Raw genomic sequence first — 15,997 nt, forward strand, 5'->3', positions numbered from 1 at the left:
CCGCAGGCTCCGGCCGTCGCCGCGCCGCCGCTTTTCCTGCGCGGCACCCGGGGCGACTTGGGCTGGTCTGTCTTCACAGCCCTGATAAACCCCCGGTTCCGTCAGCCGCTTGCCGCTGTAGGTGCTGCTGCTCCTGGTAGCGACCCGTGCCTTTCCCTATACATTTCATAGAATTATGGAATCAGTTTGGCTGGAAGAGACCCTCAAGATCACCGAGTCCCACCATTAACCCAGCACTGGCACTTAACCGTGTCCCTAAGAACCTCATCTACACACCTTTTAAACACCTCCAGGGATGGTGACTCCACCACTTCCCTGGGCAGCCTGTTCCAACACCTGACAACCCTTTCTGTGAAGAAGTTTTTCGTAATATCCTACTCTTCCTGCTGCCAGCAAAGCACCAGAGCCACTGCAGAGCTCGGCACGGGAGCCATGGAGGGCCCACAGCCCTGTGACAGACACCTGCTCATCAGCCCCAGGCTTAGAGAAAAGAAAGTCATCTCAGAGAACAATGTAGGAGTGAGCTCTCATCCTCCCCTTTCTGGTCAGATTGCCCTTCACAAGCTCTTCACTGCACCAAACTCGGCGCAGGGCCGACCCCCGTTTACAATTTCACTCCCATCACACGCAAGGACAGAAAAGTGGGTTATACAGAGCAAAAAATGGGTTTATTTAGGATGGAAACACAGAACTAGTAATAAAACATAGCAATATAGAGGAGGTTTATGTAATATACAGTCATTAGCGTAGTAATAAATGCGAATATAATAACGCCTAACTGCTAAGGCTGAGTTTTATATGTTAACACTTTACAAACAATAGTGAGCTAAAGAAGAGTACTCTGTCATAAAAAGGACTACAAAAACTGCAAACAGTCTGTGGACTACCAGTAGGAACTCATCATGTACCAGTTCTGACTAGGACATCTAGTGGGGGAATATTTTTTTGGTTATTTAAGGTAAAGCCACATTTTTGCCTCTGTTGGTGACCTCAGTTGGCAAGTGTATCAAACCAGCAAGGACAAAGTTGGGAGAGGCTGCCACAGACTAGTTATGGGCAGAGTTCCAACTGGAAATGCTTGCACATCCGTATTTTCTGGGAACTGCCGTGACGGTTTTGCATTATTCAGCTGTCATATCAACCAGGCTTTGCGTGTGGAGGTAGGAATTCATTGTCCCATGTGAGATTTGGAAAAGAGGAAGAAAAGACAAATAGATTCAGGTTCAGCTCCAGAGTCTCAGGCTCAAAAGATCTGGAAGCACCTTGTCAAACACTGGGTAAACTTATTACATTCATGAAAAAACATATAATAGTTTGAGTTAGCAAGGACCTTTGAGGGTCATCTAGTCCAACCCCCCTGCCATGAGCAGGGACATCTCCAACTAGATCACGTTGCTCAGAGCCCCGTCCAGCCCGGCCTTGAATGTCTCCAGGGATGGGGCATCTACCACCTCTCTGGGCAACCTGGGCCAGGGTTTCACCACCCTCATTGTAAAAAATTTCTTCCTCATGGCTAGCCTGAATCTCCCCTCCTTTAGTTTAGAACTGTTACCCTTTGGCCTATCAGGACAAGGGAATATACATTTTAAAAAGGGAAGGTAACAAAAAGAGAGTTTCTAAGACACAACTACAGTGTCTAACAAGCCAGAGTTCAGAGTCAGAACCAACCTGGAACTTTTTATTTTGATCTTTACTTCAGCTGGGAAGTTATTTTGCAAGCCTGATTCTCCCAGTTGTTATTCCACCACATATTCACAGTCCCCGATTTACCCAGAAGCTCAATGAAGTCACACAAGTGTGGGTCATGCTTTTCAGCTGCCAGTTTGTGCAGCTCTAGCAGTGACTGGTTCACATTCTTCTCCGGGTGCAGGGCACGCTCCATTGCAGTCAGGCCATTCTCCCGTTCCTCAGGCTGCCAGCACGCTTCCTAAACCATCAGCGCTCGGCTCCAAGGACTAACTCCCTGCTTCCAGACCTCCTAAAGGTTTTCGTGCCCCTGGGGTCAAGCACCCATCCCTGACACCAGTTACCACATCTCCAGTCAGTCTCTTCCCACCGTGGTTCTCGTCACCCACCTTCTTCACGTGACCCCCCAAACACCGCTTTTGTTTCCTGTTCCGATCACCCGCTCCAGCCCTATGGCAGAAGTGAGCGTGAAGTGAGTGTTCTCCTACCCACCGCGCATTTATAAGGTTTCTCGGCCACGTGGATTTTCAAATGCACTTGAAGCGTCGAGCTTTTCCGGAAGCTTTTCCCACACTCGCCGCACTCGTAGGGCTTGGCTCCTGCGTGGATCCTCAGGTGGGCGCCGAGGGCCGAGCTGTGCCTGAATGTTTTGCCGCACTCCTCGCACTCGTAGGGTCTCTCCCCGCGGTGGATCCTCAGGTGCACGTTGAGAGCCGAGCTCCGACGGAAGCTGTCCCCGCACTCCACGCAGATGTGGGGCCGCTCCTCGGCGTGCGTGGTCTGGTGCTGGGCCAGCGTGGAGCGGTCGCTGCACCTCCGGCCGCACTCGGCGCACTGGTAAGGGTTGGGCAGGAGGTCACCGTGGTACACGGGCAAGGCCTTTCCCCCGTGGATCCGGCGGTGCGTGGTGAGCGCCGAGCTCTGGCTAAAGCCTTTCCCGCACACGGGGCACTTGTAGGGCTTCTCGCCCGTGTGTGTTCGCATGTGGGTCACCAGCGAGGAGCTCTGCCGGAAGGTTTTCCTGCACTCGGTGCACTCGTATGGTTTCTCTCCCGTGTGGATCCTCTGATGCCGAATGATGGCTGAGCTGTCTCGGAAACACTTCCCGCATTCCTGGCACACGTGGGGCTTCTCTCCGGTGTGGACTCTCCGGTGTATGATCAGGGAGGAGCGGTCGCTGAAGCTTTTCTCACACCGGGGGCAATGGAAGGGTTTCTCACCCTTGTGGCTTCGCTGGTGGACGATGAGATGCGAGTTCTGGCTGAAGCTCTTCCCGCATTCGTTGCACTGGTAGTGTCTCTCTCCCGTGTGGGTCCGCTGGTGCCTGATCACATTGGACCTCTGGCTGAAGGTCTTCTCGCACTTGGTGCACTGGTAGGGCTTCTCACCAGTGTGGATCCGCTGGTGTTTGATCAGGTCTGAGTTGCGGGTGAAACTCTTCCCACATTCGGAGCAGCTGAAGGGTTTCTCTGCCAGGTGGATCCTCTGGTGCTGGCTCAGATATGAGCTCCGGCTGAAGTTCTTCCCACACTCGGGACACTCGTAGGTTTTCTCTCCTACCTGCTGAATCCAAATGGTGCCGTTCCCACACAAGGGTGGGTCTGGCTTGGCCCCAGAAAGGATCACCTTGCTGATGTGGGCTCTACCACTGTCCTCACACTCCCAGACTTCCATCCCATGGGGAGTTATCGTTCCCTGCCTCTTTCCAAAAGATGTCTCCACCTCATTTTCTGTCTCCAGTTCCTGTTTGCGGTCCCGTCTTTGATCAGTATCCTGGAGGATATCTCCTGTGAGCTTTCTGGAGGGAAACAGATGCAGTTCAGCTCTCACAGGACTTGCCTGATGAAGCTTTCCCTTCTGTGTGTCGCCCATGGTCCTGTCACCTGCTGGAGTGAACAGAGGAACTAGCAATGAATAAACACCCGTCTGCTTCTCTGAGGGAGAAGCCCAAAAAGGGCAACCACAGAGACCTGCTGCACATCTGCCACCATTAGCTAACAGCGCAGGAGCCAGCCCTTTGGTATCTTCTCTGGGCAGAGTGAGGGCACAGAGACCGAGGAGCGCAGGAAGGGAGCATGACCTAAGGATGGGCAGCCACAGTGGCACAGATTGCAAAGAGGGTCCTCTGTCATACAGTTACAGCCCTCAAGAACAAAACCTGTCACTTGCTTCTCCTCAAAGTTCCCATATCTAGCGAGGTCAGGGGAACATCATCACCGCTCTCCTCAGCAACCCGCATCATAGCTACGTCTCCTCCCATTGCCCATGAATCACTGCTCTTCTTCCAGCATTCCTATGCTTAATCAAAGAAGTAAGCAGCCAACACCACAGGAACATCCACCCTGCCAAGCAGACTATTTTCTTTCGTCTTTCCAGTCATAGCCCTTTTCCTTAAAAAGAAAGCCCTACATATTCTGCAGCATCTGTATCTAGATTTTGTCTACAGAACAGATAGGCAAGTGAGTGGAATGACAAACTGTTTTATTAATCAAACATGGAAATGAACATTTAGACTGAAACATATGGAGGCTCCTGGCTTTTTATTATTTATAGTCATATGGAAAACACACCTCGGAAATGGATCCTGGCAGGTGAGGTAAGCCGATTAGCTGGACGGCACTGCTTACAGAGTTAACATCCTCCTCTTACATGTGGGAGGTCCAAATATGAGATGAATTCAGTGGGATAAACCCCTCAGGTTTTGTTTCAGGTGATCTGCTGATTTTGGAAGACAACACCACACAGGTTATACTGATTTCCAAAGTTTTACAATACTCAGGGTTGAGAAACATTTATAATACAAATAAAGGTATAGCACTGGCCCAAGGCATTCACCCAAGGCAGCAAAATGACCAACAAAACATTAAAAATACTGTCAGCATGAAAGGAAGAAAAAGCCACACTTTGGTTAGTTATGCCTTCTAACATTCCGAGTATAGTCTTTGCTGAAAAATACACAGGATTTGATTTCCTTCTAGATAGGCTCTTTCTGAAAAGGTATTAGATTCCCCAGGAGTATGTTTCATCTTTATTGTACCCTGCCTATGAAATCTTCCTGAAAGCAGAATCTATATAGTATGGGAGCAGAAGAGGCGGGATGAGTGCAGAGCACGCAACACGGTACATGCCAAATTTTCAGCATTCAGCTCTTCCCTTCCCAGACGTGCTCTATTCAATTCCTCACCTTGTGAGCAATCTCTCTGCCGCCTCAGTGTTTAGCTGCTTCTGGCCACAAAGCTGTTCCTCTTCACTCCATCCGGCAGGTTAAAGCCAAGTCAGGGACTGCAGATCCTGATCAGAGGAAAGAAAACGGATGTAATAAATACCCACCATAGTAGCGGTGCTGTAAAATGAGATTACAGGAGAATAAGTATTTAAGGGATGAAAGCAACCAGAGGAAAATGACACCCAGAAATATGAGTCAGGGTCACCGCTTGTTTTGTCATGCAGAACACGACACCACCATTCGGGTCCAATAACCAGGACGAGCTCATATAGCGAAGATGGCACCACCACCACATGCTGCGGAGAGCTGCCTGCCAGCGTGCTGCCTTCTCACGAGTCTCTGGATGCTCCTCCTGCTGCGCTTCCAGACCAAAAATGCCGCCTACTGAGTTTTGTGCAAGAAAATATCGATTCCTCAAACCATTTTCTCTCCATCACCCTTCTTCCCAGTGAACTAAATGAGAACACAATGTAGTTAATGCAGTTCTGTTCTGCAGGCAGAGGAGAAACGCCACCTTCACAACCAGGCTGCTTTTTGTGTCTGTCTGGAGTCCCGTTTATTGCCTTTACCAAAGGAATATTTTGCTCGATTGCTGTCAGTGGCTCAGCCAGGCATGCACAGGTCTGGAAGAGAGAGAAGATTTCGGTCTGCTCACACATTATCGACTGGAGCAGTCCAAAGGCAGAATTTCCTGTCCTGTTCTCCAGAAAAACGGCAATTTGGCTGCCTCATTCCAGATGGAGTTTACAGGGCTGGCAGCGAGCAGAAAAAAAACCAGTCACACACACCTGTTTATGCATGAACACCACAATGATTTAGTCAGCCAACATGCAATTCCACTTCTCAAGGATCTCTCTTCAGAGCAGAAGCAGGCTGTGCGGGAGTGGGGTTTGTGGGATAGAAAATTAGGTCACCCATTTAGCTTTAGCACTACATTTGTGCAGTGGTGTTTGTACAGAGGCATTTTAAGATGCTGAGGACTCAGCGACATCCTAGAAATATACAGGCTATGGAGAGAAAACGCTTAAAAACTGTGTATGTGAATGCCAGCTCTGCAATGGCATTGCGCCGTTTTGGTCACATGGATTCCCACCACGCCACCAGGAACAAGTGCATAATTACTCATGACTGGGTGTTCGTAAGAACAATAAATGTCCTTTGAAATGAGATATTGTGACAGACGTCGGTTGCCAGACCCTCCCAAGGACAGAGGGAAGACCTCCCCACCTGCATAATGCCACCATGATAAAAGAAGGCCCCTGGCAAAATGGAGAGCTGGCATTTTGTTGGCTCTGCCTCAGCCTGGAGTCACATCCTTCCTGCTCCCCACCATCCCCTCCACAGTAGATTTGGTGGGCATCAGCCCTTGGGGAGAGGGTATTTCCAGTCCTCCCAGCGGCAGGCAGCAGCTGCAGGCTCCGATCCCAGCTCAGAGGCAGGGAAGCCGAGGTTTCCCTCCCCGTCCGCCCCCATCCTGCCAGCATACTGGTCCACACGCACCCTGAAATGGCGGGTGAGCACCTACAGAAGGCAGAAAGCGGATGCAGGAGACGTCGGATGCTGTGCAGAGCCAGGCAGGTTGTGGGAGACAGCAGAAAAGTATGTTGTGCGATGGGTAGTAAAGATCTGGTCCCCTAAACAAGACGGGAAACCTGAAATGCCACTGAGCACCAGACGGGGACGAGGTGCCAGTCGCCAGAGAGGCCATGTTTGGACAAAGATGAGTCCCCAAGCAGTGTCCTGGCTGATGAGGCAACCTCATCCTTACAAGGCCAAACGAGGAATGAGAAGTGACCCGTAGTGTGGGGAGGCCATGGGCTGCACCAAGCTCCTGTGACAAGGGACAGACAGAGGCTCCAAAGGGACGGCACCATGAAGGACGCGGCTGGGCAGGGGTGGGCAAGCCCCCACCGAGACCACCTCAGAGAGGCACCGAGAACAGAAAGCTGCCGTGGATGTCAACCCGGGGAGGAAGAAGAGGAGACGGAGGGAGGCGTGGGCGGGAGGCAGCGGAAGAGAGAACAGTGGGAACAGAGGTGTCTGTGACACCACCAGCCATGCTCTCCTGGGGGAACCCGGCAGGTCAGGAGGAGCGCGCAGGCAGGCAGGAGGGCAAAGCAGCGCAGGTGACACCTCTGGCAGTGCAGGGGCCCCAGGCTGGTACAGGGCCCCCCTCACAGTGTGATGTCGGCCATGTGGGCTTGTCTGGTTTTGTCCGGTGAGTAGGAAACATCTCTCCTTCAAGCCACGTTGTGAGGAAGGGTGTCCGATGCAGCTGCTCTTTACCCCTCCCCGTCACTCCTCGGCTTTGACAATCTGGAGGCGAGAGGAAGAGACATGACCACCCTTGAATGCCTCAGGTGCAAAGACCTTGGGTGCTTAAAATTTTGCCTGGTTTTCACCCATTGGAGCTGGTAATTTATTCATCAAGGAGCGCCAGAGAGTAACCAAGGAGCTGGGGAGGAGGACTGGAGTGGAGCTGGTATTTTGTTCATCAAGGAGGGTCGGAGAGGACTTGGAGCTGGACGCAGAGGGCAGAGGCTGGAGCAGTGGCGGAGACTGGAGACACGATGACAGGGACAGCTGGGCGTCTAAACCAGACACAGGTGCAAAGGCAGAGATCTAGCCTTGACCTGCAAGGCCAGAAGGGAAGAGCTGGCTGGGTGACGTGACAGGGGAGGCAGGAGAAAGAGGCCTGCGAGAGGACCTTGGTGAAAGACAAACAGAGAGGGATGCAGCTGGAGCGAATGGAGAGAAGGGCCGGGCTGCTCTGGCCACATCCTAGTGGGAGACCATGGAGGGGTCCTATATTCCCCGATCCCCTCACTCCCCTGCTTTCTGCAGACAGGGTCACTTGGCAAAGTGTGGTGCTCTCCTCTCCTACTGCCTCACCAAGTGCTCATTAACCCCCGCTGTTCTCTCAGGGGGAAGTTTCAAGCTTTTGTTTGATCCTGCTCCAGCTACAGATACATAGGTGTTAATCAGACGGAGGCCATGAGGAAGTTTTAAAGTTTGTTTTTACCAAAAGAAAAAAAGACATCATAAGTTAAGAGACTATTACAGAAGTTGCAAAGTCAAACTTGGAGCATGCCTGAATCACAGTTATTTTGCAACCTTAGATTTGTTCCCCCTGCGCATGGACTTAGCAACCCAGCTCTTCAATCACCTGGCTTCACTTTTTTCACATGGATTTTGGCTTTTTTAGTCCCTGGATGGACACTGCCTTTCTAATGAGAAGCTATTCAGCATGCTATGTCACCCTTACCGTTCAGTGTTTGATGCTCTGATTTATTTACGGATCCCATTTGTATGCTGTGGTGCAGACAGAAAGACTCATTTTGTCATGAACTTTCACATCCTCTATGTTTCAGTGCTTCACAGCTATTAATCGGTTTATAGTGATTTTGCAAGTGGCAAAATGAGGGCAGAGAGGTATTAAAGTCAAAAACATCCACTACTTTTAGAACCTCAGCTTGAGATATCTCAGCCCTGTCTTCTCAGAGTACATATGTTAATGTAGTACTTATTTGCCATTCAAAACGCACCACATGCAAACTCCAAAACTGCAAAATAGCTCAGCCTTCCTATAAATAGCAACCCACAAGGTATGGAAAATGCCATTAATAACACACTAAGAAAGCTGGTACTTGCCTAGCATCACACAAGAGCCTCTGTGGTATAGCCAGGAATAAAACCTACTTATTGGAAGAGTATCTGCAAAACTACCCTTGCCCTTCCAGCATCTTCCTGACTCATTCTTCCGTACATCTTCCAGCCTGTGGGAAATTAGGCAGATGTCCTGAATATAGTAAGTGCCTATGCCCAGCAACTGATTCCCTGCCAGAGCAGGTCCAGTCTCTACACTGAAGGAGCTGCAAGTCTTAAGGAAAGAAGAGTAGGTTGCTCTGTACTTAAAGAATGTATAAAAAGCATATGCAAGAGGAGATGAAATTAAGATTGCACACAAAGCTTTTATTTGGGCACATCTAACCCCCCCAAATGTTTGATTTCACAAGCTTTCATAAAGTTCTTTACAATGAAGAACTAGCTTTAAATTTTGCATATGTGTTCAGTGAATGCTTGGACCACTGTAAGAGCATACACACATCCACCAGGGCACGCTCTGTTAACTCAGGGAGTCTGGACCCACTTAACCAGAGGAAAAGAATTTGCGGAGGCTAAACATTTTGAAAACAATCCACGTCCTTGCACCAGCCTCAACAGCAAAGCTGCATCCCCAGTTTCAGCCAGGCCTTCCAAGACATTTCTCTCAGTTTAAGACTTGAATCTCCATAGCTTTGGTCAAGGTTCCTCAGCTATGCACTGTCCCCACAATACTACACCCCTTTCTATATGGGTGAAGCAGGTTCTCCCCAGGTCTAGACCCACATCTTAAGCATGTTACTGCATTTCCAGTAATGTTACTGCATTTCCACGCTGGACTCTGCATCCAGAGAAGGCAGCAGAGATCTGGGTTCAGCCCTCCAGCTCTTTTGAGTGCACCATGGTTAGCATTTCCTCCTCCCCGTGACCCCCTGCTTATTCTGTTTTTTTCGCCAGTGCTCTTGGGCTGGGGCTGCATAGCCAGCGGGAAGGCGCAGCAGCCGGGAACACCACTCTCTGACCAGGAATACCACCAGTTCTTCATGTCCCTCCGGGCCGCCGGCCGTGCAAGCACTGCCTGCCTCCTTCGCATGCTGTACGGCTGCCAGAACCCCCTGGTGCAGAGACTGGACGAGTACGAAAACCATGGAGCCATTCCCAAGGGTAAAGCTGACCATGACTCCCAATGGCAGGCAGATAGATGGGGGTCCTGCATGGCCAGCAACTGGATCTGATCACTGGGAGGGGATGTAGACTCATGAAGTGGTGGGGGAGAGGGGTGGGTAGCGATCCTGCAGCGAGGAGAAAACTGCTTGTGAGCGTTCTCTCCCACACTCAATCGCATCCATGTGTGTCCCTAAGGCGAGCCTCTTCTCACACCCTGGGTCATGGAGATGACCAAGAAGTGGTGAGGTTTCTCACTGAGTTTCAGGGAGACCCCCAAATGGCATGGGGGTTTTCATGGAGGGATGTCACTCCACAGTGAGGTTATCGCTGAGGGCTGGTGGTACCACAGCACTGGAGTTTATCACTGAGCCTGTGTCTTTATTTGTGTCTTTCTAGGGCCCATATGCTCCGAACTGCCAGGAAATCCTTTCTTCCCCAACTTCTGCACCTTTTCTCTTTATCGCTGTACTAGGAAATGGTATTTCATTAAGGTGAGTTATTTAGCTATTTCCTGAAGACCATGGTGTGCTCTGAGCAATAAACAGGCAAAAGGGAAAGCCCTGAAAATGAGGAAATGGGAAAACAGGAGGCTAAAAGACAGGGAAGACAGAAGAGAGCCATGGGCAGCCCACCTTCCAGGGGCACTCACAACAAGCTGACTAGCTTACACAGATGGCACCTGCAGCCGCTTGCCAAAAAAGGACACTTTGCAGAAGGTATTCTTGAAGAATATTAATCTTTGAGGACCACCTCAGTCCTTATCTCCAGGTGTTATTCCCAGCCAAGTTGAGACAATCTAGGTTACTGCAGGAGAATCACAGAATCGCAGAATGTTAGGGATTGGAAGGGACCTCAAAAGATCATCTAGTCCAATCCCCCTGCCAGAGCAGGAACCCCTAGGTGAGGTTACACAGGAAGGCGTCCAGGCGGGTTTTGAATGTCTCCAAAGAAGGAGAATCCACAACCCCCCTGGGCAGCCTGTTCCAGTGTTCCGTCACCCTCACTGAGAAGAAGTTTCTTCTCAAATTTAAGTGGAACCTCTTGTGTTCCAGCTTGAACCCATTACCCCTTGTCTTACTGTTGGTTGTCACCGAGAAGAGCCTGGCTCCATCCTTGTGACACCCACCCTTTATATATTTATAAACATTAATGAGGTCACCCCTCAGTCTCCTTTTCTCCAAGCTAAAGAGACCCAGCTCCCTCAGCCTTTCCTCATAAGGGAGATGCTCCACTCCCGTAATCATCTTTGTTGCCCTGCGCTGGACTCTCTCCAGCAGTTCCCTGTCCTTGAACTGAGGGGCCCAGAACTGGACACAATATTCCAGATGCGGTCTCACCAGGGCAGAGTAGAGGGGAAAGAGAACCTCTGATTGATGATTGATGCAGGGTAGAAGGAAAGGAAAGCAAAGAGAAATCCAACTGGGAGGCACAAGAAGAGACTTATGGGGAGACTTGACAAGGAAAGGAGAAGGTTTCTTTCCTTTCTTGGGCTCATCTTTGTAGGGAGAGGGAAAGATGGGAGTGTGCAGTGAGTGCTAACCCCACAGAACAGGGGGGTGGCTAGGTGTCTGCTCCTGAAGCCCACCACCTCTACAGAGGTGTATTTTCTTCTCCACAGAGGACGGCATGCCCAGGAGAGCTGGGCAGAACACAAGCCTCCAGTGACATGGCTATGAGCAGTGACGCCATGTCTTCCAGCATCTTCAGGCCCCAGCTCCTTTTTCCCATGTCTCCAGCAACTGCCCAGCCAGCTCACTCCATCCGTGACACAAAAATAGCTGTGATCCCCGCCTTTTCACCTGAGTCAAAGAACATGCAACCAAATCCTTCTGACCCACATGCCACAGAGGTGACGGCCAGAGGCCAGCAGCAAGGGCAGCTGCCCACCAGTGACATCCAGGATCTCCTCCTAAGGCTACAAGACACCTACGTGCAGAGTTCAGCGCAGACACTTCAGTGGCTGTTGACCATGGGGAGCGCAGTGAGGGAGACAGAGGTGCGGGCTGCCGCCCTGAGGCTGCTGGCGGACCTGAACAACGCCAGAGTGTCTCAGCGGGCAGCCAGCACTGACACAGGGCACAGAAGAGAGAAGTGAGCAGCAAAGGAGGAGCAGCCGTGGCAGCTCTTCCATGTGGCGCAGATTTGCATACGCTGTCTAAGAGGGGATGTGTGGGAAGAGGGAAAAATGAGGAAGAGTCCTCCTTCCTAGGCCTGAGGCATCGTTGAGGTCGACAGTGCTTCTCCAGGCCAACGGTGTGGGAAACAAGGTGCAAAGCCGTCTTTTCCAAGTGCATGGGAGAACCCAGGCATGCGAAATGGTATTGCTCAGGATTCAAAGGGAAAGATGTCATCCTCTTGGAAATAGCTGTATTGAAGATATACTGTTCCCTGCCACAAAACCAGTTCACTTGCTGTTGTTCAGTTTGAGAGACGGCTATTCTCGAATGAGGCAAGATGGAAAAATAATTCATTTTTCCTGCTTGGAGTTGTCCCACTATGACTAGCTCTTTGTCCTGGGCATTGAATTGTGTCATTCAATGAACATCATGGGAGAATGCTGGCCTTTCTTCATCAAGTATAGGTGTTTCTGCTGAAAAGCATTAAGGGAAGAATCTTCTTTGGAAGTAGGTGTGTGAATATACATATATATATATATACAAAAGGGGTGCTTTCTAAGTGCAGGAAGGCTTTACCCTGCAAGGGAACTGCTGGTCTAGTGTTCTCCTTCTATTGGTGTTTGTACATGGTTGTCATCTACCTGTGAAATAGATGCTAGGAAACACAGAAGATAAATACGCATATTAAGAAGCTCCTCTTGTCTCTCTCAGAAAATCGGAGAGTGATTTACGGGAACTTTGTCTGAAGTGCTGTTCCTTTCATAAACACTGCATATACCTATAAGTAAAACTGTGTGAAGCCATCTGGAGCCAGCACTTGCTGCTAAAAGCAGAATGGAAACTCTTCAGAAACCAGCTCTGTTTTTCTGAACCTCCACTCAGAATGAGCTTAGAGCTACCTCAAACCTACTCTAAACTCCAGAGGTTGGTTTTGGCTTTCAGGAAGCCACTGTTACAGTGAGAATCCCTATTTACCTTTCCTCCCACAGGCCTTCTTGTAATCTATTCCACTGAGAGCTGTGAAGAGAAAGGGGCCAAAGGCAGCTCTCCCTGGGGATGCACCACATCAAGTGTATCCCTGTGGAGAGGGTCGGCAATATCTGTTCCCTGTAATCTGCATGACACAAACACAGCTGAGTAAAATATAGGCTCTGTCTACATCCATCGAAGAGAGTTTTTAGGAGAAGAGCTCCTTAGAAGAAGATCTCAAAATTACAGGTCTTCTGTTTGTCCTAGGAAGCATAATCTTTCCCACAGCTGAAGGTAAGTCGTACACGGGAGGAAAAACTTGTTCACAGAAAGAGTTGTGAGGCATTGGAACAGGCTGCCCAGGGAAGTGGTGGAGTCACCATCCCTGGAGGGGTTTAAAGGACACGTAGTTGAGGTTCTTAGGGACATGGTTTACAGGTGGACTTGGCAGTGTTAGGTTAACGGTTGGACTCGATGATCTTAAAGGTCCCTTCCAAGCAAAACAATTCTATCATTCTAAGAGTCCTTCCTTGCTTCCATCCACAGTCCTTACTGGGTGGGATCCGTAACAAAACACAGCCTGCCCTGGCCTTGCCCTTGGCACACCAGCTCATTCTCTTCTCCCTAGAAAGAGCCCAAAGCTGATGGATCCCTGCCTGAGGGACCAGAGCTTTGTGTCCCCCGCGCTGCCTGGGCAGTGGCAGCCCCTCCAGCCCCACAGCAGCGCACCCCCGGGGCAGTTCTCGCAGCAGCCCTGCCGACCATCACCGCCCTCGGGTCCTGTTTGGCAGCCCACGCGTGGATCGGTGCCCACGTGGGGTCTCCAGATTCGCCCTCGGCGACCCGAACTCTAAAGGTTTCCTAACCAGACGGCTCCGGCCTGGCCCTCCACGATGCCACAGCTCCGGCAGCCGCTCGCCCCCCGCAGGGACCGCCCGCGGTCCCCCGGCACCTGCCGGGCGGCCGGCCCCGACCCAGCGCCGCGGGGTCCCCGCCCGCCCCGCTTCCCCCCGCCCGCCTCGACAATGTCGCGTCGCTTCGCAGCGCCCCGGGAGTGACCCCGCGCCGCCGGCCCGTTACTTGGCGGGGCTCCGCTCGCCCGGCCCGGCCCCCTCCGCCCCGGCGCCGCCCCGTTTTTGTCGCGGCGGGCGCGGACGAGCCGCGCTTCCCCCGGTGCGCTTACCGGCCATGTGAGCGGCGGCGGGCCGAGGCCGGGGCGGCGGCGCCGAGGGGAGGCGGCGGCGGGGCCGGGCGGCGGCGCTGCGGGGCCGCCGTGCGAGGGGCGGCGCGGCGCGCCCCGTTCGGCCGCGCTCGCTGGTGTTAACCCTTGTCTGCGCCGGGAGCGGCCCCGCCGCCTCCCCCGGGGCTGGCGGGGGGCGGTCCCGGGGCGGCGCCGAGCTGCCCCCTGCTCCGGCCAGAGCCGCCTCCGGGAGGGAGGATTCCTCCCGCCGCGGTGCGGGAGGGCGGCGGGGGAGCGGAGACCCGCCTCCGGGGGCTGCGGGGCCGGCCCGGGCGGCGGGGTCAGCGTCGCCCTCGGTCCCCAGGCGTCCTCCCGGGAGGAACAGGGCAAGGCCGGCGAAGGGAGGCGGCTGGGCGTGGGTTTTCATCCTGTTCGGTGCAAGGGTCTCTCCAGAGCATTGTCACCTCCCGCGCTGGAAATGCTCGGGGTCGCGTCTCATACCTGTCCAGGCGTACGGCAGTCAGCAGAACACAAGTCCCAGGGCACCGAGCCCCACGGATTCACCTCCTTGTGCATGTTTCCCAGCACTGGCTGTGTTCTACCGTGCTTGCAGGCCCTGGCAGGTGGGGAAGCACCAACGTGAAGCTAATGCCCAGAGCTGCTAATGCCCAGAGCTGCTTGCTGTCACAAACTCTCGGTTGACAGGGCAGAATTTTCTTCCTTGGGGACATTTCAGGTGAGTAGAGGCTTCACTCCGCTGCTGCGCCTAAAGGTTTTCTGAGATGCTGGTCACCCCAGCATCTTTTGCTATTTGGATACAGGGTAATATATCCCAGAGAATACAGGTGTACACCTTATGCCACAGGAAAGGATCTATCCACCCTGTGGCAACCTTGAAGCGCTCCCCCCATCCTTAGCAGAAAAAAGGCCTATGTTATGCCTTAAACGTCTGGTTTTTGTTAACTTTGGGAGGAAAAGATAAATGGCTGTGGAGGCAGGCATCTCATCTTTCCCAAGATTTTGTGATTGATACTTTAGGCTGAAAAGATAGATGGCCAGAAGATAAAGTCAATTAACGGTGATGCTGTGAAAGGCCTCATGGCCTAATTGGGATGATAGAGACGAACTGTCTGGTGGACAACCAGCTACCAGAAGAAACCACAAACTAATAGCTACCCCTGACGGGCAAAACAACTGACTTCTGGTCAGTACTGTGAACTTTCCCCTAGTCTGAAGACCCCAGACCCATTTCCGGAAAAGTCTTCCTAATTAGCATGAAGAGCGAACAGAGGGAGGAGACAAACTGCCCTCTCCTATCTTGCATGTAAATGAACTGGGTTATAAAAGGACCTCACGCATGATATGAGGTGGTGGCGTGTAAATCCTCAGTGCGTCCCCCCACTCCAGAGGTCATCGCAGGACCGATGTACCCGTGGAGCGATGATATCTTACTCTCCTCTCTCTCTGATATCTTAGTTTTCCTTGTCTCTCTCTTTTTCTTTCTCCTGAACACATAAAAGTAATACCTTTGTAAGTTCTGCTGCTAAAGTCTTGTTAAGTTTTGCATTATAGTTACCAATTGTTGTCAATCCACTGTTTTTTAGGAGGGCTTTTGCCGTCGATGTATTGATAAGTTTTGTGTTATTATAACATACTTTTGCCAAGTCACTAATCGCTGTAATTTGTATTTCACCATGTGCTTTTAGTAAATTCACAATTGGACCCCTGGAGCGATTGTCTGTCATTCACTTCGCATTGCTGCGCAGAATTACCCGGAGTTAACTCACACCTGATCTCACGTGTTGAGTCAGGGAGCGTGTTGCGTTCAGAGTTAACTCATCCCTCATCCCGTCTGTTGGGATGGGACACACCCCAGGCAAAATCTACCTGTTACTGTACATCTTGCAGGTGCTACTGATGCACAGGCATTTAGCCAGGTATTTTTTCCCCAGAGGAATGCAGGAATGACTGTTCCCTTTGAGATACAGCAGTAAGTAATGGGCTGAGGTATGTGGCCATGAGTTTCTAGAAATGACTGAACTATTTTCT

At 51.6% G+C, this 15,997-nt stretch overlaps 1 protein-coding gene across 2 annotated transcripts; it reads right to left on the reverse strand.

Annotated features, from left to right (window-relative positions):
* Positions 1 to 2,119: 2,119 nt before the first annotated feature.
* LOC136002200 (zinc finger protein 501-like) lies at positions 2,120 to 13,996 on the reverse strand. 2 transcript variants are annotated; one of them, XM_065657046.1, is made up of 4 exons: positions 13,952 to 13,996; positions 4,871 to 4,977; positions 4,257 to 4,404; positions 2,120 to 3,484 (listed from the first exon to the last, which is right to left on the reverse strand). In XM_065657046.1, exon 4 carries the CDS (start codon positions 3,358 to 3,360, stop codon positions 2,137 to 2,139), a length of 1,224 nt encoding a protein of 407 aa, XP_065513118.1. In that variant the 5' UTR covers positions 3,361 to 3,484; positions 4,257 to 4,404; positions 4,871 to 4,977; positions 13,952 to 13,996; the 3' UTR covers positions 2,120 to 2,136. The 2 variants fall into 2 exon arrangements, with proteins under 2 accessions (XP_065513118.1, XP_065513127.1); XM_065657055.1 differs by having other exon boundaries at positions 4,257 to 4,437.
* Positions 13,997 to 15,997: the final 2,001 nt, after the last annotated feature.

This window comes from Caloenas nicobarica, chromosome 1, assembly GCF_036013445.1.
Source record: "Caloenas nicobarica isolate bCalNic1 chromosome 1, bCalNic1.hap1, whole genome shotgun sequence".
Classification (NCBI taxonomy): domain Eukaryota; kingdom Metazoa; phylum Chordata; class Aves; order Columbiformes; family Columbidae; genus Caloenas; species Caloenas nicobarica.